At 40.8% G+C, this 22731-nt stretch overlaps 1 protein-coding gene across 1 annotated transcript in view; it reads right to left on the bottom strand.

The window, feature by feature from the left end:
* Positions 1 to 22731, bottom strand: part of PCDH15 (protocadherin related 15) — a 477232-nt gene that overhangs the window by 353916 nt on the left and 100585 nt on the right. Inside the window, 1 exon segment of the mRNA XM_032191027.1 lies at positions 6491 to 6609. Within this exon segment, the coding sequence (XP_032046918.1) occupies positions 6491 to 6581 (91 nt within the window). The 5' untranslated portion in view covers positions 6582 to 6609.

The following is a 22731-nucleotide window of genomic DNA, read 5'->3' as shown; positions in this document are numbered from 1 at the left end:
GTCTGAATATTCATGACCGAAGAGCTTTACTACAGAATAAATTCACTGAGCATTTACTTTATAATCTTCTGTACTCAGCAATACACACAAATCCTGCCTCATCCCCCAAATTAGGGTGAAATCTACCACATCCAAGAAAGCAGTGTCTTATTTACAGTCTCAGTGCACTGCCTCACTTAGATATAAGGGATTAGTTTCAGTGGAATTGGTAAATTTGTTCTGTGAAATCTGGACACGAGATGGAGATCACATATCATAATGTTCTCAAAAACCTGACTTTCCTTACTCTGATTCTGTTTATACATCGAAACACTAATTTATCAAATAAATTTACACAGATGTATCCCTGCTCATCATGGCTCCCTCAAAATAACCACTAAAGCACAAGAAGGACCAGTACGGGAGTTGGCTCTGCTCAATATGCGTGCTCTATGGCCACAAACCAACACAGAAAGGCAGACAGACACAACTGTCCCCGATTTTAAGAGCTTGGCCCAGTATCATTGGAGTTATCTACTCTAGGAAAATCCTGAAGACCAAGTCATTGTCACAGAGGGGATGCCAGCTGTGCCAGTGCCCTTCCACAAGGGTTTGCTTGCCCTTCCCCTGGCCTGCCCTCCCCAGATGCAAGCCTCATAGCATCCCTTGGAGGAGAGCACCGATCAGTGTTCATGTTCAGGTCGGTCAAGTTGTAGCAGCCTTGTAGACTATGCCTGCAATTATACATTCCAGGCAATACAACAGGAACTTGATGCACAATATCGCTAGGGACAAAGAGCAAGGCTTGAGCATAAAGAGCCTGGCATGTCCCAAGCTGGGATCTGGGATCTGTTTTCCCAAAAGATGGCTTCCTGCCTCATTCAGCACATGGGCCTTAAAGGCTAGGAAGATGAAGCTTGCTCCTCTTACATTTATTTCAGAAATTTAACTTGCCTCTTGCCAAAGAGAAATAGGTCTTCTGCCGACTCAAAGCACTGCTGGTGGCACACCAGGATGTCCCATCAGATGTGTTTTGAAGAACTTCTCAGAGTAACTAATGGTTGAGTTCCTCTTCAAAGACACCAACAGCAGTTCTTTTCCCTTTAGGACCACTGAAGAGCCTGGCACCAGAGCACTCAACCAAAAGCATTTACTTTTCATAAAGCAAGCAAAAAAATGACTTCTGTTCTGAGGAGCAAAGGGTTTCCCAGGTGGCCCTTAGGCAAGCACCTGTTTGCATTCTTCTTCTCCCACTGCATGTGTACAGCACAGGGCTCCAGAAATGATAAATGGGCTCCATGTATTCAAACATGCATTTTCTGCAGTTAATTTCCTGCCTGACAGTCATATATCAGGTTCTGAAACCATTTTATTTTTAAAGTAGCCTCTTAAAGTGATTTGTGAGCGCCTTTAGTTACTCGAATTTTTGTAGCAAAGACCGTGTTAGGCTAAATTAAAGACAGTAACTAACAGATGGATCCTGTGCAGCACAAAAACAGCTGAAAGAACTTGTGTCTGCCCAGTCCTGGTGACAAAGCGAATCACACAGTTGTGCTTTCCAAAGGAAAATCCATATTTAAAATGTAACCTCCAATCCAGGGTAATGATAAAGACAATTTACATAGGTAAGGCTGTTCCTTATATCCTGATAGGAAAAAAAAAAAGTTTTCCCTTATGAAGTGAAACACATAGTTAACAAAATCTTATTAGCCTTATTATTTAATTTCAGCTGCCAGCACCAAGTACTAATGGACTGCCACCACCCTCTAGCTGCTGCAGACCCAGCAGTTGTGCAGCTGCAGGTGGGACAGCCCAGCTTACTGAACCAGTGGGAAATACACCCAGCAACTCCAACTGCTCAAGTGGGGTTTCGGTTTGATGTGCAAAAGAATTCAGGAGCACAAAGCAAGGAGATAGAAGAGCAGGAGCACCCCAGGACCCTGGCTAGCTAAGTACAGTCTGACACGGTAGGACTAGGAGCGCTGTTTAGTTTGCTCAACCACGACAATATATACAATTACGTGAGTAACTGCATGAATCCATTCACGTTTTTAAATGTTTTTAAATATTACTTAGTCAGAAAATCTGCATCCCTACTCTGCATCCTGGAACTCAGAATTATTTACATATTTGCAGAGTAAATTTCCACAAACGACTGGATTTCTGACAGCATTAAGAGTTTAATAAGAGCAGTGATGAAGTTGTTCATTTCATCAACTTCAAGCAGCAGGAGATGATTCTCCAACAACTTCAGCACAGCCAGGCAGGCTCACCTGGCATTCTGCTAGTGCAGGTGGCTGCCCATGAGGTCAGTTTTGCATCCTTTTGCATCCAAGATAAAGTATTCAGCAGCCACCATGTTTCTGAAGCTGCTGTATGTTCAACACAACCCAACTGCAGCACTCAGCTGTGCTCTTATCAAACACCAGGGTGATGTTTTTGATAGCTAGTGAACAGTCCTCAAGCAAGTCGTTTTTTTTCCTTGATTTCTCCCTACTGTGTTCTTTGCTCCAGACAAGCCTATACTTCTACATATGGAAGTAAAGAGGAGGAAATATTGATACAGCCCTTCAAGGGTCTTTGTTGGCATAAGGAAAAAAAGCAATACACATCCAAACCTAAATGGTAATTTTTTCCCCTCCATCTACATGTTAATTTGGACTGCAACAAAAATGCTAACAAAACGTCTCCAAGTTTCCCAAGCATGTCATCTTTGCTCTGCAGAGGCATTCCTGCTAGAGAGTCTCATACTCTAAGAAAAGATCCTGCTAGCAGATTAGAAGTGAACAAAAACCATTGAGCTCTCAGTGACGGTCACATTTGCCACAGAGCAGCTGTCAATGGCACATCTCCTGTTCAGGAGGTTATAGCAGTCAAAATAAAGCAAAAAAGTTGTAACTGGAAGCTTATTAGAACATGACATCATACTGCTTTGGTGCAAAGTTCAAGTCCACCCATACTTTTGAAAAAAAAAAAAAATCAAAAACAGATCTTTCCTATTTTAACAAATATTAAAATGCAAGTATTGGTTCAATACCAAATGCAAGGAGAATTCAAATGTAGATATTTTGGGAAGTAAATAAGCCAAATAAGTAAATAAAAGATAGGATGGGATAACAATTACTGGCAGCCCCCCCCAGTTCACAACTATACCCTTTATGACAGATATACACTAAGACTAAACCACTAAAGATTAGCAAGTCTGCTAATTGTCAATTTTTTTTGCTGGATTGGTTTGTAGCATCAGAGTGCACACAGTGTTTAAATTCAGCAGCCTTCTCCACTGACCAAAAGATTGCTGCTAATTTTTTTTTGTTCAGTCAAATACACTATGCCTAAAAGAAAAAAAGAGATTGCATCCTGGGCTTCCACCTTCCTCCTCACTGCTTCTTTTAGCCTGAGAGTTTGACTTGGAATTTATCAGAGCATCACTAAAAAAATAAATAAAAGCCACTGTAGCTGGCCTAATTTTACATATTCCAAGGCTGTAACTGACATTTCTACTTTTACTTACCCATATGTATTACTTAAAGAAAAAGATACATTTTACATTATATATATAATAAAGATAATAAATAATATAATATATATAAGATAAATTAAACACATCTTTTGTAAATGTGTGTGTGTATATATATATATATACACACATAACATACACACACATAATGCATTGCAACACACAAATATGCAGCATTTCTTCTGCTTGGAAAGGAGCAAACTAGAGGCAGAAGAAACAGAAAACCACATTTCTTTCTTTACAAGGAAAAAATATCCACCACAGTACCCATTCACCCAGTCTTACATCTATTCTGGCATACCATATGGCTGAGCAATACAACAACACAGACAATGAAATCCATGGGAGAAAACACTGCATTTTCCAATCGTATACTGACATAAACGTGGTAACTCTAACAAGAAAATTTTTCCTTTAATATATTTTGGGGTTTGTTTTTGATATAAGGGGACTACAGCAGATGTAAAATATTTGCATTTCATCAACAAAAAAATAATTTCACCATGACCTGCCTGCTACCACAACACATAAAATATGCTTCAGTAGGGGAAGTAACTCCAACAGCGACAGCAAAGCACAACTGGCAGAGCAAGGGGCTGGCAGGAGGCCACTTGGCCACCAAACACAAATGCCAGCAAGCACACTCGGGAGAGGCATTTCAGCCAAAAGGAGGACACAGCAGGACTTCCAGGATCAGGAGAGGAAGGAGAACCCAGGTGCAAGGACAGCTTTCAGAAACACGTTTGTTTAGGCTAGCGAGCAGAAACTGAAGCAGGGAATTATTGCTGTCTAATGATCCTTTGGCTGAAGAGCAGGAACACCAGAGAAGGAAACACATTACCTGAACTGAAAGATTACGCAGGCACTGCCAGCTAACCGTGAATAAAGTTAGGATAGGAACGAGACAATGGCACTGAGCCAAATGAACAAACAAGAGTCTGGGAAAGCTCTCTTGCAAGTGTAGCAAGAAAGAAGTCTAAATATTTCCAAGACAGTCCTGTATAAAGTTTTTAAGGCTAATTTGTAACATTGTCAATTGCTATATCTGGGAAAAGATTTGATGGCTCAGGATGTCAAGCAAAAACATCCAAAATACAGAAACTGATGGCTAATGGAGCAAAATGCAGTAATATTGGCATGCAAATAACCAAATAGGTACTGCTACAACCATGGAAACAGATCATTTGCATGCTCGATGCAAAGAAATAAGTTATGATTTATGCCATAATTGATTTTCCTGTTTGTATTCATGATTGTTGTGCTGTTAAAATAATTATGCTATTTTTATATTGCAATTGCTAAAAGAGTGCATCTGTCATATCTGCTATATGTTAGATTACAAATTGTGACATTGCAAATTCAAGTAACTCTACTGGTATGGTACAAGTCATGCCAAAGTACTTTCCTGCAATGAGTTAAGTATGGAACATAACTTTCTTTTTAGCTTCAAGAAATACATTTCAAAAGATTTTAAATGCATTGCCTAATTAGGTATATGGTATTTGTTGAGTAACCAATATCCTACCCTGGCTTAAATTAATTTCCATGTATTTTTTCCTCTATTATATCATCATGTCATTTATACAGAGAACAAAGATAACAGGAACACTTGTAGCTAAATTCACTTCCCTGAATACAGGAAGAAAAATTCTTGAGTTTGATGCAAACTAATTCTTGAGTTTGCATCAGAAGTGGTTCAGCTACATATTCCTCAAGCAATGGTATTTCTGAACCTTTCCCCCAGTGAAGGAACAGTATTCTTGGCTATATTCAAACTGATATTTCACTGAAAATCAAGGCACCCTCTGTTCAGGCTGTATAACAAGAGAACTTCAGTGATAAAAAACAGTTTGGGTTATGTGCTAAATTCAATGTCACGAGCCAAATCATACCAAAAAAAAAAAAAAAAAAAAAAAAAGGCAGGAAGAAAATCATTACGTGGCCACCCTAGCAGGGATCACTACAAATCCATCTGAAACATTGCATTAAACACAAAACACCACATTTCAAGAATTTAAGTTAATGCACTAAAGGGAAGCCCATAAAACCCTGATGGTGTCTGCGTTCTGCCTTCAAGGACGTGGACAGATGGAGTAGACAGATTATTAGTTCTAAGTTGTCCACAAGAGTTAGACCTGTTTACAATATTCTGTATTTTCAGGTCTTCCCCACTTCCTGGTAACAGGAAGGAAAGTTTTATCGGCAAGTTTTCATGGGATCACTGCAAACATGAAACAGAAGCAGCAGATAAAAAGTCAACAGTGCATGGAAATTTGAAAACCAAAAATCTAATCAGCTGAGTTTCCGCTGCCATTGCTATCTGTCACTGTTGTAATTTTCATTACTCCAGATGACTCTTAAAACAGAGCAAAGAAGCTGCAGGGCTTCTCTCCTACCACGTGATCCCATCAGGCAGCATTATCAACAGATCAATAACTGCTGAGGTACAGGCTTCACAGCCTTTCTAAGTCAGGAAGCCACTATGCATTACAGGCACATTACCATTAATGAACAATAGCTTCATGTGTAAGTGTGGACAAGTATCTTTCCCTTCCTCTAAAGCAACTGTAACAAAAATGTACAAATCTGAAGATTTTGAAACAGAAGAAGGACCGAGGTACCTCCATCTGTAATTCTGTGTTACTACAGATAACTGGAGGAACAGATTTCTGGTATTTTTAATTAAATTTAACAGAGATGTGGCACCAATAGCTCATGCTCTTTCTTACAACATCACTTTGGTATTTTTGAAGTACTGTTTCTAAGAATTAAAAATTAAGAATTATTTGAAACCACTGTTCCCAGTGCTGTAGCTGTCCATTTACAAGTAAAGCAAGGTAAGGTAACTCTTTCAATAAATAAGAAAGGAATTACAATGCTAGCTAACTCTTTGCTGTACCCTATCTTCCCTACCACTTGTTCATTTGATAACTCCTGGGGGACAAAGCAAATCACAGAATCATCCCGTCCCTCCCACAGCAAAAGCCTTACCTTCATCGTTCTGGGCCAAGGAACCTGCTAAGACAGTAGCAAGTGCAATCCCTACAGCTAACCACTTCCAGAGACAAAACCGCTGTAGCATTTTTTGTCACACTTCACTCAAGGCAGATCTGAAAAAAACAAAGATTTGGTACATGCATTAGTCAACCAACATTCACAAAGGTGATTACAAACTATTCCATAGCTATGGATGCATATAGGGCATATACAATGTTGAACTGTTATGGACCACACCTGTTAAACAAGCAAGCTTAATCCCATTAACATTAAAACATACAAATGTACATTAATTTGATAATCACGTATGCACAGCCTCCCAAGCAAGAATCTTGCATTTGCTTTATTAAGCTGCAATTTCAATAAAATTAAATTTTTCACTCTTCCTGCTTCAGCCTTGTGCTTCACAGTACTTTGGAGAAGTGACCCTATGGGAGAAGTTCCGCTTATTAAAACTGATGTTTAATTGCAAGAGTCAGCAGAGAGCCAGCATCCAAACCCAGTGCCCAGCAGAACATCTCCCAGTAAATGGCCTTCTCTAACAATGCTCTAGGTAAGTAGGTAAGTGGCCAGCAGGGGAGAGGGGGGAAAAAAACAAAACAAAACAAAAAAAAAACACAGAACAAATCAAAACAAAATCAGAAGAATAAACTGGCCAAGACAGGTCTGGATGAACAAAGAGAGGTTTGGATGAATTCCAGAGCATATTTAGAATGAGTAACATTAGGAAGTTATATAAAACTGTTTTATTGCTCCAATAAAGAGAATTAACATATTTCTGTAGACCAGAACTGAATTATTTAAAAATCTTCTTTCACATTAAAAAACATTGTGACAAATACAATGAACTTCCTAGCAACAGAAGCATGAAATGGCGAGAGAGTTACAGCATTATAAAAACAAGCTATTGTATAAAAAGGGTTTATGTGCTGTCAATTTTCCCAAGCAAAGCACTTGACTTGGATTTCATTGCCAGTTTCCGCTTATAACTTCCCATTGTGGTTACAAACGCCCTGTATCTCATTCCAAGCCAAACAAACAGACTGCTTCCCCCCCTCTTCACGGCTCCAGCACTAACAAAGCCCAATCCACCTGGTGGCACAGTGCTGGGCTTGTGCTGTCATTTTCTTCCATGGACCCAGCATGTAGAAAAACAAACGTATGGACAGCGTCTAATTCGCACCACAAAACCAAACCACCAGCTTAGGACATACAGACATCCTTTGGGATCACACTCTGCTAATCCACACCAAAAGGATGTGGAGTTTCCACTAACAGAAAAGTTTTGTTAGGTATTGTAAAAGACAGGAATTTCTCCAAGGTCTGAACTTACTCCAGATCATATCAAGGCTCCCTTACACATCAAGCAGAGCTCCTTTCTTCTTCCCAAAGACCAAGGAGATCACCTCTGACTTTTTGTTTTTCAGGGATTTTAATACTAAAGTTCACTATTAAAAGAATGCTATGAAAATACAAAGGGCAGGGGAGGATGGCACAGCACATTCACTACTCCACCCCTCATTCAGGGGTTTAAAGATGATGAGAAGCCTTCCCTTGTCCTGATCCAGGTTGATGTCTGGCTCCTGCCACCCTGGCCAGTGCAGGCCATCAGCTGCAATGTGCAGCAGCTTCAGGAAGCAGATAAATACCACACATCAAGCACAGGGCTCCATGTGGTAGTGCGAATTTGGGGGACTGTGTTTGTATTTCAGCTGGACAAACATCAGTCTGACAGGACGGCTCATGATTACGTGAGTCAGTGAATCCAGGCCAAGCAACAGGATCTACGTACCATGAACATGTGCCCATCTTCCTCCTCCTACAACAGTCTCTGTACCTAGCTCCAGGGGAAACAGCTCAAGTAAGAATTTCAGACTTTTCCTAATGGGGCTATCATTCCCACCCACAAGAGGACACCAGAATTGTTAGCAGAGATCTCACAATCCATTTGGCCAACTTTCTGTTTAAAAGCCTGTTATGCCGCTAGGAAAAGGAAGCTTTAGGCTCATAAACATGTTACCAATCAATTGGAAAGCATGTAACTGCTAGAGGAAAAGAGCAGCTAGTTCTCAAGAAAATAGAAAGGAAAAAGGGAACCCCCTCCCAGAAGCATGCGCAAGACTTTGTGCTGGTCAAAAGTGGCTTTTTCCCCCTTTACTTACCCTAGTAACCAAAATGCTCACGTGCACTGTCACTTCCACATAGCCAACTCAGAAGTCATTCTGGATTCTGCAACAGCATCTTCAAAGGACAGAAGCAGCTTCCACCATACTATATTCTAGCTGACTACTTTTAAATCAAGGCTGAGCACCTCCACGTTGCCCAGATGGTTATTATTAAACAAATCAAAATATCATCAAGCTTACTGGATGCTTTTGAGGATGCGATCATATCAATACTTCACCATTTTTTCCTCACACATTCAGAGGAGACCCTGAAAGCATTGGGCCCTGTTGTTTTTAATTTTAAGCACATGGCATTATTATTGCACGAGGTGACATTTACTGTCACGTGCCCCCAACATCTTACACCTCAAAAATGGAAACAGGTTGTTCAAGAGACTTATTTAGTTTCTTCAGCTTGGCCTAATAAAGACCACAAGCATATGCAGACTGACTGTGCTCCAAGTCCTAGAAAGAAATGTCCATACACACTTCAGACCTCAGAGATATTTAAATTTACAATCTTGGGAGAAAAAAAAAGAAAATCCACATCTCTAAATCACGATGTCCTATTTTTGAAACATCTATTCAGAGCTCAGCTGACTTTCTTGAGTCAAGTCTACTCTAGAGAGATTTCAGGACAGAATCTTGGCAGACTTCTTTTTGATTTTGATGAAAAGTCAAGTAAAACACGAGGACAGCAGCACTGCTGCTCTAAGAATATGCATCTCTATATACAAGTGCATACAAATTGGCCTCCCTTTCTCCCCCATTTTAAATCAGAAAAAAAGCTGGTAAGAGAATGTAGAAAGCAAGGATGCTCCTACCAAAGTTAAGCAGACTCTGCTAACTCAGAAATAGCTCACAACCACCCAACAAGTTATTACACAGCTCCAAAAGGTCCACAGTCTACAAGAAACAGCGTTCAGCTGTAAATGCAGCCTGACATGGCAAAGGACAATTGTGAATTGCTAATAAAAGGAATATCTGTCATGTAACGGCACACAGTAAGTCTTAAAAGATTAGGAAATACAGGAAAATACATCACATTGCTGTAGCAAAATTCTTAAGTTTGATATTACCACAGGGAATGAGAAGCTATATATTCACTCACAAAAATCCTTAATGAAAAATAAAGAGAGCTGAGGTTTTGGGGAACTCCAATTTTTGGCATATATCTTTTTTTTTTAAAAAAAAAAAAAAAAAAAAAATTCTCTCAGGAGCATTCCATGTTTGACTGCATGTATGTACTGAGACATAAAACCAGACAGAGGTCCCAAGAAACACAAGTACACCCGTGTTTTCCCAGAGGGGTGGTGGCGGCAGCCGATCACTGGCAGTATTTGCAATTGCCAGTATTTACAGCAGTGCCATGATGGCACTCCAAGGAGCAATCATCTCTCCTCATCTCACTTTTGTTTTATTATTTTATCTTTCACCAATGTAGTTACTGAATCGCTCAAACTCCAGCAAGTCAAGTCACCTACATGACACATTTCAGAAAGTTTTAAGACAGGATAAAGGTGAATGGAAAAAAACAAAACCCCAGAAATCAAATGAGTCATGGCATCTGTGCACCTGGAATATATTTAAGACCCAATGCTCTTCTTGTAATCTTAAAATATTTACGATCCATTGTTATTGCAGTACTTTAAAACTCCACACTCATTTGAAGCTGACCAGGGAAACATGGACTTAATTAAAATGGATAGCCTTGGTCAGGGTAAAATAAGCAAATAATAATTTGCTTTTTTTAATATTTATTTTTTTAATAAATATTTTATATTTATTTTAATAATAATAAAATACCCATGCAAATTTGTTCTTGGTACAGAAATAACTGAAGTTAGAGAAGCCCTCTGAAATCAGGTGTGTGCTATTGTCACACGTTGGAAGGAAATGATTCTTTATAAAATTTAACCTCAGAGAAAGATAGGCAAGGGAGAGGAAAAAAACTATTATAGATGTGGTTAAGAGGTAACAGAGAAGGAAAAACTGCTGTACAAATATCCAAACCCTGGCTAACATTGTCCCCACTGGTCTCTGGCAAATTTCCAAGCCAAAACTAGCACTTAAATTGCACCAGAACATGAAGTTTCTACGTTGTTTTTAATAAAAAGAAAAAACAAAAATCTCAGCTTTGGACTGATTTTGCCCCAAGTCAGAGGCAGCTGGGTTATTCAGAACCTAGCCAAGGCTCCCTACGAACAGCACCACAACACGAACATTGGTATAGCAGCAACTTTAATACCTTCTGACCACTAGCAGCAAATTTGAACACATCTTTGAGGCAAGCACAGTTTATAACTCATTCTAAGAGGAGAAAGTGCATACTTACAAATCACTAAGTAGACGTAAACAAGCATTTGCCATTTAATATACGTCAAGAACAATAGCCCCTGTGAAATTACCATGGTTGGAAGAACAGTACAGCATGTTTATAAATGTTTAGATACCTATTTACGTGAATGCTATGATTTTACACAACCAACCAGAACTCCTTCAAGGATCAACAGTCACACATTTCGTTTATGGGTGTTGCCTTGTGAATATTACAATTGTGATAAAACATTCAGGTATAAAGCAAACTACAAGTATACATATAGAATTCTTTAAAAACACGAAAAATTATAGTGGACAGTTTTATTATGGGCTCGTCTGTATTATTACTGATCAGATAAAATGCCTGAAGATTGCAGACACAAAAACGGGGTCTCTGAAGTGCAAATGTTTGTGCTGTGATGGAACTGGTGCCATAATATATCAGAAATGTCAGCAGAAATGGTAAAAAAAAAAAAAAAAGTGTCTCTTACAGAAGCCAAATAGGAGATGAATTTGCTTTACAGTCTGACAGCGTTTGTGGCTAGGTTAAAGCTATGCTCCATTAACTATATGTCCCGAATACTTTATTTCTGTTTCCAAAACAATTATGTTGAACTGTCAACAGAAGAAAACACTTCAAAAATACTTAAACATGTGAACAGGCAAAAACCACCTCTGTTTGTCTCAGTGCCATTCTTAACGAGCGTTATGTCACTGGGTAGGCAGCCACAGCTGGCTTGACACATACCATACCCCATCCAGGTGCAGCAGAGCGCCCACCCACTCCTACTGCCACCCCAACAGCACGGCACTGCTGCTTTTATGCCTGCAAGCAGCTGGGACGTCCCAGCAATGATCACTGCCATGCACCTGACACCCACACCGAGCATCTTCCAGGGCTTTCACCACCCATCAGCTGGGTCCTGGGGCTGAATGGCCATTTGCACATCAGCTGGGGAACACCTTCAGTTAAGGCTTGACCAAAAAAAAAAAATAAAAAAAATCCAGCTCATGAGCTCAGGGATGTCCTGAGAAGTAAAAGATCAGGCTGCCAACTCCCGTGCCCACCCTCTGCACCTCCCAGAGAGCTGCAGAGCCCGCCTCAGCATCAGTGTGTGATGAGAGACAGTGAAGGCAGAGCTTACATTGGAGTTAAAGCCACAAGAGATATTTACAGCTCCACTTCAGCACCCAGTGTGAATAACTGAATAACTCTGTTTACTGAAGTCAAACATCTGTTTATATGCTCTCCTGAAGAAGTTAAGCATATGCAAATATTTGGTTGAACTGGGGTTATATTGAATAATTTACAGTACAAATACAATCCTTTCTCCAATTTTGCATGATCTAGCTTTAACTAGAACACTATCACAGTTTTTATTTTGTGAACATTGCTTGAGCGCTCCACGTGGAAACATTTCAGCCTATGAACTCTTTGACATACTTGACTCCTCTTACATTAGATAAGAAGATTTTCATGCTATAGAACTAGTACAAATTGTATGGATTTTGTTACTGTCCTTTGCTTGATTGGATCCTTTCAATAAAGTAAACATTTTTAAGACTCAGTTTCAACAATCAAACGTACTTCCAACTCAATCCTTTTTCATGGGTGCTGAATCCATTCTCATGGATGTGTTCACTTTCATTACATTCAAGTAATTCCTGAATTCCTCATTATCCATTTTCCTCTAAGACCTAACAGCTTTAATTATTCCCCTGCCCTATGTTCTTCTTACAAAAATGGCCACTTTCCCAATACAGTCACTGCCACAGCAAGGTGTGTCCAAGCCAATGGAGAACATCAGTAACAGCAAGTTACTTGCCTCCACGTTAGTGAAAAAAAAATAATAAATTTAAAACTTTAGTACAACAGCACCTCATCTAGGTACAGCTAAAATTAAATTTTGCTACAGGGTCAGTTTTGCATTTAATGCAAAAAGATGCACTTCTCAACTTAAAGAGTAACTTTTACTTCAACACTGAAATTCCTAAGTTTATTTCAGTGCTGTGTACCCCAACCCAAAGTGACTGGTATTTCCCTACTCACCCTCAATAGAAAGATGCTATTTTTCCTCCACACATAGCAATGGCAGCTCATGTGTATGGCCCCATTTGCAGCAGGTGACATCTTGCGAGCACTTTGCCAATCCCCCTGCCAGCAGAGCGTACAGTAAATGTGCTGTATTAACACTTGATGCAGCATGCTGTTAATTTCCAAAGAGAAGAGGGAATATTGCTAAGTATATGCAGGTTTGCTCAGAGAAACGTCAACTGCACCACCAAAAATAGAAAAAAAGCTTTGACAGAGTAACTGAGGTAGAGATGGAGAGGGGTTTTTGTTTCCTGCTTCATCATTAGTTGCAATCGCTGGAGTTATTTTCTGTATTTTCTGAGAAGCAATCCAGCCATGAGATGGATTGCATCCTCTTAATCATAGGTGAGTAAACAGGATAGCCAATTTAGTCCTGTCTCCAGACCCTGGTTTGTAATGCGGAGGGCACCACATAGATACTCAGCTCCCCAACCCTCTGTGTGCACTCAGCCTATACAACAACCCCACTCTCACAGGAGGCTGCCACTGCTTAATGCAAAGATGCTCCCAAAGTCAGGCCTGCATTGGGCTGTACATCTACAACTGCTACCTGCAGGCAGTGGCTCTAGGATGTGGAGAGGGGAAAAATATCCTACAGCTCCTTACATCACTGCCCAAGGACTCTAAGAAGTAACATTAACTACTTATCATAAAACCATTAAAAATATATATAATCTATATTAGTCAGAAGTATTTAAGTTAGCTCTTCAATAACCTTTGTCTTTACAAAATATGCCCACAAAGCTTAAATTATACGTTAAAGTACTGGCTACTTTACTAGTTAATAATGGAAATACAGCTTGATACAGAAATACAAAGATCAGTTTCACTGCTGTTACTGCAAGACAAGTATTGGGCCATATTCCAGAAATCTCTCCATTCCTCCACTGATGAAGCCTTCTCTCTTTCACGGGGCTCACTTAAGGCAGAGGAGCAAATCAGAGGTTTCCTCTAAGCAAAAACCGAGGAAGTACTTGGTTACCTTGCACTGAAACAAATGCTGGATTTTTGAAATACCAGGATGGGCAGGAAGTTCAGTTTTCTCCCAGCTCCCACCTGAGCTCTCAAAGAGCAGGATTCTCACAGGGGCAGCCCAGATGAATTGTATGGGGGGGAAAAGCAAGTTCAGGCACAGGGAGTACAGCATAGTCACAGAGCTGCAACTGCAGGGCTGTCCCATGGGCTGCTTTGCTCACCCCAGCAGCTGGACCACACATTCATCTGCAACTCATTTGGAGTTGAATTACCAAAAAAAAAAAAAAAGTCCAGGAATGACTTCTCGAAAGACATACTAAAAAGCCAATTGTAAGAGCATAGGTTCTGCCCTGCCAGTTGCTTTTTTGTTCTTCAGGATCAGAGTTTGATAGCACCTGCCTCAGTACTGACTGTTCCCACGTTTGCTGGGTAAACCCTGGTGAGCAATTAGTGCAACGAGGTCAATTTCTGCTGTGCAGCTCCCTTCCAAGAGGACCAGATGGTTAAGGGGGCTCATTCTGAGCACTACTACAGGAACCCAATTTCTGGCTGTAGGTATCTCTCCACATCCCCCAGGATGACTTCATCTTTTAGGACGATACAACCTTCAAACACACCCAGGCCAAACCACCCGCTCCTACAGAGTTCTGCCCACAGCTCTCTTGTCCCTGCTGGATGGCACAGACCCACCAGACCTATGTCCCTCTCACACCAGGCACGGTTCCCTCAGAGCCCCTCTGAACACCCTGGGAGGAAACCTGCCACTTCGCAAGAGTTCAAGGCTTAAACCCCAACTTCCATTATGGCAATGGGTATGTCCACAACTGCGTTACATGAATTTATTTTATTGGAGAAAATTACATTTTCTCAAGTCAGATTTATATGCTGTGGCTTCACTTCTCTGCACTCTGATGTAAATTTTGTAAAATAAATACATTGAACTTGTCAAAGCAAAGCCTATGTTTCTGTAGAAAGTCAGGAGACGACTGATTCTCCTTGCCCGTTAGTCATCACATGCCAAGAGTACTATTAAACACATCCTGGAGTAATTACAGTTTTTTATTAGCTCTGTTAAAATACTTCAAAAGACATTTCAGAATTAAAATGCATATACATATGCACACACTTAGAAGAAATTACATTCAGCTACCTGACTGTCAAGTAGAAGGGTGTACAGTTATGCATTATTGGGCCAAAAGCTTTAAAAACAGTCCTAGCTTTTGAAGCTGGGACAGCTTACAAGTGCTAAGGCTGATTAAGGCAGATCAGAATTTTTGTACATCTGCACTCCAACTCACAGACTTTGTAAAAGTAAAGTTTAGAAGGTTTGAGATATCTTTATCTGCACTTAGTTTCTCTGGAAATACAATTTCTCCACTTACCATTATGAAGCAGTTTGTCCTTACCTACCTGTGATTACCAGCTACAGAGAACCCTGGCAAACCAGCCCTCAAGAAGAGATGCCTGCAGCCTGACTTGTAATGCTGCTCCCAACAATCCTCTTCCTAGGCAGATTCCTGTGGGGAGGACACAGCTCAAAACTCCTTCGCTCTACAAGTGTTGCTTAATTCATCATAGAAAGTAAACCCAGAGTCCTCCACTGCTGCTGCTTTTTGCATCTAACTCCACCCTGTTTGGAGCCGCTGAGCAGGGCACTCAGCTACACGCTTCTCCTGCCCAACCTATGTGCAGTGGGACAAAGGCATCCTACAAAAGCTGATGCATATCCCATTCCTCCACACAAACAATTTGGTTCAGTCCACCCTCCTTAGCACCCTTGGGACAAAAGGCAGCACCTGCCTTTCCTCATTTCTCAGTACTTCTCAGACACTTCTCCCTCCCCAGTGTCCATCCTAAATGGATATATTTAATAAAGAATTGATGTCTCTTTTCCAGAAATGTAGCAAACTGCACATTTGATGTTTATCAGTTCCTTGCTTCCTGGGTCACTCAATGCATTACCAGTTACATTCAGCTACACGCTTTCCAGGCGCTTAAACAAATGAATTACTTAAGCCATAAGCCAAGTACTCCAGCAAGCTTTGAGACAATAAAAAGCCTCCTATAATCAATGCCACGAGTGTTGTTTAGACCTCTTGTGCATCACCACATATGTGTTGTGAAGCCTCATCAGCCTGGACAGCTGAGCTGGAGCCTGCTAATCAAACCACACAAGAATTGTTACTCAAATTTCAAAAGATGCCAGAATTATTTACATAAGACTGTGGAAAGTATTTCCTGGAAGGTTTCATAAAGGCAAACAACAACATTGTTAGTATAAAGACGGTCAGACAACATCCCCACACCCACGCAGGGTCACCTCGTGCCACTGTTTGGCACTGACTGAGGCCTAGCTGTGGGAAGGACGGGCAAAAGCCAACAGACGTGCCCTGAGAGGCAGACAGCACTCCTAGCATCCTACTCAATATTTTCTTTGTTACTGAGCTGACATTTCTGTGAATTTCACAATACTTGGAGCTTAGAAGGCATTAAAGGCTGATCTGGTGAAGTTGAATAGAGCATGCAGGAAGCCAGTGGAGCTTTGACACTCACTGCCACCCACAGAGTGCACAAATTAGTCAAAACCGTACCTACCAGGAATGATCACAAGTTCAGCAGTGAGATAAGAGAACAGGACAAGTTTCAGAAACCAGGGATTAAGATACCTCTTTTACTTGGAGTAATGTAACTTGATCCAAAGTTCAGAATCACTGGTGCTGACAAAAAAATGCTGCTGACCCTCACAAGAAGGTTAGTGTCTGCATCATCCAGGTGGAACAATGTCCTCATGATGGACAGCTAGGTAACAGATTCCTTTATTCAAGGACAAGTAGCGTCTATCCATTCTGGAAGCTGCCCTGGCCATGACACCAAATAAATAGTTTGGCCACCTAGGAATCTGACAGTGGTGAACTAGAAAGCTGCCAGGTATCTGTTAGCATTTGCAAGTCACTGATGGCCTGGAAAGAGTCACACTGAAAGTCTGAAGTCAGTTTTCTGAAGTCAGAAAACAAGGAAGGACACTCCTAAAGGCAGGGGAAAGGGCTGCAGCCAAAGAGACGTGGCTCTAGAGTGCTACACAAGGGGAAGCAGGATCGGCTGTCCAAGAAAAAATGCTAACTTGTAGAAAATTATAATCTGGCAATTCTAGTGACAAATCCAGAAGAAAATTGAAAACTAACAAATAGAGGAGCTGGTCTGCATGGTTTATGACTGTATCAGCACCGGTTAAAGGAGGAGCAGGTGCCAGGAGGGAGTCAGCAGAGCAGCATGGGGACACCACCAGTGAAAGGTCCCAGCAGTGTTTTTTGTTTTTTTGATTTTTTAACAGCCCTGGGGGATTGTGAGTAGCTCTGTAAGGATTTAAATGCATTTGGTACCTGAGCAATAACTGGGGAAATGATTTTCAATTTGGATAAAAATGCACACTGGGACAAATAACATATTCATGAATGCAAATATGGATTCTGAATTTATCAGCTTTTTAGACATTATCCCCTCAGAGGAAGCAGTACAGATAGCTGCTGTAGTGTAATGGGCACTGAGCTAAAGTAAACAAAATGCTTGGGAGCATTAGAAGGGATAGAAATGCGACCTAAATTATAACAGCATTATAAAGGACAACAGAAAACCCCAGAGCATTAAACACTGGTTTTGCTACCATAATTTCCCAAGGAGGCACCAGAGAAGAAGAAGGTCTCAGAAAGGACACATGAACTGACTTTAAGTCACTGTGGGATGTAAACCTTCCCTCATCAACCAAAGCAAGAAATGCCCCCTCTTCCCCCTCCCACCCTCCCCCCTGAAGAAAAAAAAAAAAAAAAAAAAAAAAAAAAAAAAAACAACAACAACAACCCTCACCTCTGAGAATACAAGCCCAAGCATTACTTTTCACTTGAAAGAGATGTTACAGAGAATTTACAAAGATCTTGGCTACCAGAACTGCTGCAGCAACGTATTTTTCACTTGACTAACGTAGTGCTATACTACATGAATACAGACAAGAATGAAAACATGAATAAATACAAAGAAATTAACTAAAAACATGAACTGAACATTTGGACTCATTCAGGAAGTCGTGGTAGGGAGAACAACTTATTCCACTGCCAGCTAAGATCCTTTTACAAACAAAACATTTTAAACTATGCACATTATGGCAATGATTTTGTATGCTCAGGGCTTGTGCAATGCACCTGTAGGAGCCCCATGAGAAAAGCCATGGAGTGCCGCATAGCTCAGTTCAGGGGTGCTTTTCAATTCCTCTTCAACACGCAGGAACAGTCAGATGAATATCTGAGGAATGCAATGGATTAACGGCTTCTGTTGCAAATTCATGGTTGACTTCTTTTTTTCCAGCTGTGTTTTTTAAGTTCAGTAAAGCACAGAAACCCGGGAGTTTTCTGCTACTTCCCTGTGCTTGTTCCAAGCCAAACTGCCAGCAGGAAGGAATTTTCCCCACCTCGGTTCTTTTGCTTTACTCCTACCACTCGGGCCCTCAGCACACAACAGAGAAGAGAGGAAGAACCATGACTGGCAAGAGGGCAGACACATTTGGGAGACTTGGGCTTAAAAACAGCATTTTTAGCAGTGCTCTGCTTCAGAGCAGCTGCAGTTGGTGATGTGACTACAGGTGGTAGCACCTCCCAGAGGGGCTCTCTGATGCCTCTTTCTCCCTCACATATTCTTTCCAAGTTGTACGGCCTCAAAACACAGCCTTTGTTCCACAAAATTATTTAATGAAATTATATGATCTAATTGCTTCTGTGTTGAAAAGAAGAAAAAAACCACCAATTTCCATTTTTTATTCTGTTACTGTTGCACAGTGCTGCAAAGTTGAAGGAGAAATGGGTTTCTAGCCTAGGAAAGGAAGAGGTGAAATCCACTAACAGAAATAGAGTAAGTTAAAAGAAATAATCCATACTTATTGTTTTTCAATAAGCAAAGGCAATGCTATAAGCAACAAGACTATTTTCTCTTTTGAAATTCACGGTTCAATTTTAAGCTGTTTCCCTTTGGCAAATTACACATTTTGCTAACCATAGTGATGACAGAAATGCAGTACCTCGAGATGCTGAAATTAGGGCTTAAGTCACGATCCTGCAGGTACAGCTCCTTCTGCTTGAAATCCCTGAACCTGCACAATGCCATTAGCACACAGAAATGAGAAATTACAGAGGCACCAGGTCCCAGACAGCAGCACCATAGGAAGCTCCAACTCCACAGCAACCACATCATTTTCTCTCCAAAACAGGTATGGAGTAGAAGAAGGGCATTTTTATCTTCTCTTGTTCTCCTAAGTGGATTTCCTCCTCCCCCCCCCCCCCCTTTTTTTTTTTTCTTAGCACCCAGTCTAGCTCTTCTCAACACTCAAAGGATAAATGTGAAATTAATCTCAAAGGCCTTTCTCGAAGGCCTGTGAGAGGCCATATTAGCCACAGCACCAGTTCCCCAAGACCCAGACTGCCTTCCTACAAGACAGAGATTTTTGCTTTAATGCCAGTGCTCATTTGATTAGGAAGCGACATTTTTTTTTTGTGTGCGCGCACGTGAGTGTTTTTTGTTTTTTCCCCAAAAAGAGACATTACTGCAATGACATCAACCTTTCCCTGGAGCTAGCTCCTAGCTTGCACAACTGTGACGGGAGGTATTTCTCCCTAAGAGAGAAAACTGGAAACACCCCATTCTAGACCATTAGAATGATAAAGGGGTTTTGTCCTAGATGCAAGCCATCAAATGCAAGGCAAAACCTATATGTACACAGTACCAGCAGAAAGTGTTGAGAAATTACACAGAACAGAATCCATGACAGAAGCACTGCAAATTGTCCCGAGTATACAGTCAACCTTAGGTGGCACAACTAAGCAAAAAACATCATATGACATGAATGCTGCTGTACAGCCTTACCCCATTTTTGAAGATTAGATTATCGGTGCTCTCAAATTGCATCTCAAAAGGCACCACATGGCTTTAAACTTGCTGAGATCACAGATTTTTAAAGAAATAGCTTCAACGCTGTAATGGAATGGATGTTGTTTAATAACTGTGACACTATACAGCAGGACTTCATCTTTTGCATCTCCCCCTCAAAAGGGTGAGTGGAAATGAAACAGAAGATCATGACCATCAATGATTTGAACTTAACACTGAGAGAAGGTTGCAAAGACCCAGCTTTACCTAACCTCCTCACAGGTCAGCTGTATGGGGAACCTACCTGGATCAGAAGGCAGAAACTAATCAAAAGCAGCCACTGGTAAGCAGGGTTAGCCTAAAACAACTTGCACATGCTTACAGATACAGCCCATGGAGGTGGCTAACAGTCACTCTGAAGCCAGAAACCTGAGTCACCAATCTGTAACATGCCCTTTCATTGAAGTTAGTCTCTTGGGACATCTCCATAGAGAGCCTTCTGTGGGCCTGAAGACCTCAGAAGTGTCTTCAAACTCTTTTGGACTTTCTCCTCAGCTTTATATATAGAGAGAGATATAGATATATAGATATGATATAGATATACGCATCATTTAACCATGATTGCTTTAATCATGCCTTCCTTAGAAAACATGCACAGAGCAGAAACTGAGACTCAAAATATTATGCATTTTTAATTATTACTTAATGTGCTGTTGGAAATACTACGTATATCTGAAAGCACATCGGACAGGCAGGTTGCAAAACTTGGTTCACCAGATGTCCCACCAGGAAAGCTTCAGGGGACTGACAAGTTACGCAGTGCACGTTGGTTTCCTGAGCTACCATCCACTTGCAGCATCTTCCAAAAATCATTTGTGTTTTGTGTCCTTCAGCATAAACCTTTTAAATAACCTCCCACAGGGAAAGGTTCTTCCTCACTTGGAAGATTATTCAACATTTGCTACATTTTAGTATGAAGCAAACTCTGAATCAGAACACATCCTTGTCTCTTGCTATTAAACACAGGTGGTAAACAACAACCCTCCTAAATACACTTAAATTTGTCTCTTTCATCCTGGTTCCCCCCAAAGAGAAGTATTCCTCACAGCCTGCTGAAGAACAGGCTTGCCAGTATGAAAAATATCAGCAATAAATTAATCATTATTTGAATAAAAGGTTTTCAGAAGTACTCTGGTGAGGTTTTACCAGCATGGATCCAAATTAGCAGTTTAATGAGTTACATAATTCTGGGTCATTCCTCGTTCCTAACGAGTACAGCAGTTGACTACTGTATTTCTTAGTGGTTGCTCCATAATTCTCTTTTCAACTCAAACAACTACAAACTGTTACAGGCATGGGGAAGAACAGCAGGCAGGAGTCTGCGCTCAAAGAGTAAGTATTATATTTGGGGGAGATATCTTTTTTTTTTTTTAAAGTATTTCCATCACTTCAAATTCAGAAGTGGCCTCAGCTAAGGAACTACAAACATCACTCAAGAGAAACTTCCACTGTTCTCACCTGAACGCCTCTTCAGTCCAGGGAAGAGAAAAGGGGAGGTGTTTTTGTTTAAAATATGTGCAATAGTAACTCACCAGGAGTGCCTGGAAGCACTGCGTTTTAATATACTTGCAAGAAAGCCATCACACAGAACTGTCACTTCCAGTGGAAACAGCCCTTAGTGAGGCTGAAACTGCTTGTGTGTTTTCGTAGTTTCTCCCTCGCAAGGAGGACGGAAACATATCACACACTCAGTGGCATCTTTCACCAAAATGGCCCACACTGTGGTCTGTTTTAAGGCAGCAAGTACCCCCACTGGCTCCTTGGCACAGGACCAGAAGAGCTTCATCTCCATTTCATCCTCCTCTCCAGGGCTGCAATCCCACAATATTCAAACACTTTAAATATGCCCATTCATCCTGACCCATGAGGCAGGCAGATACCAGTTGCAAACATGCCTATCTTAAAACACCCAGTGCTTTACGTGCAAATTGTTCAAAGATTAAAACAACACATTCCTCTTCCACCATACATCTCATCTCCAGCAAGAAGTGATGACTGCGAACCCCATTTCTTGCTCTCCCCATTCCCCTTGGGCATGCACTATGTCACAGACATACCTGAAATGGTTCTACCAGCTGGATCAAACTTACACTCTTAGTATTGCCTACATTAAAACCCATTTGTTCTAACATTCTCATCCACAACAACGAGTAGCTGCCCGTCCCGTTTTGCATAGCCTTTGATGAAAACGTGGTTTGCCTACCCTGGCACAGACATTCCAGCCCGCTTTCCACAAAGCAAGGCACCAAATGCCTCCCGTGTATGGATGAGGTGGAGAACAAGCACCCAAAAGCAGCTGAAGAACTCCTACCATACTGGCAGCAAGAAATGGACACCACACCATAGTTCTTTTAGCAAGCAAAAGAGAAAGTACAAAAGAAAAAGTGATGCAGCTTGGTATCAGAAAATGAAATATGAGCCTAACAAAAACATCTATTCGGTGGCACTCAATTCCATAACTTTTTACTAAACAGACTACTTTGCTGTGAAACTGAAGCCATAATAAACAAGCAGCTGTAACTTTGAACTACAAGAAGAACATTTACAGGGTACAGACACAAAACTTTGAGAATTAACACACTTTAAAATACCAGCAGCAGTTAAAGAGCAGAAAAGTTTCTCAACGCTATTTGCCGAGCTTATCACATCTTTACTTCCCATTTGTCACTATAAAAACAAGTCCTCGTTCAACCTCTTTGAACTGTAATAATTAA

Source organism: Aythya fuligula, chromosome 7, assembly GCF_009819795.1.
Source record: "Aythya fuligula isolate bAytFul2 chromosome 7, bAytFul2.pri, whole genome shotgun sequence".
Taxonomy (NCBI): Eukaryota; Metazoa; Chordata; class Aves; order Anseriformes; family Anatidae; genus Aythya; species Aythya fuligula.
Note: the sequence above shows the minus strand (reverse complement) of the source record. Positions and strands in the feature narration are given on the sequence as shown.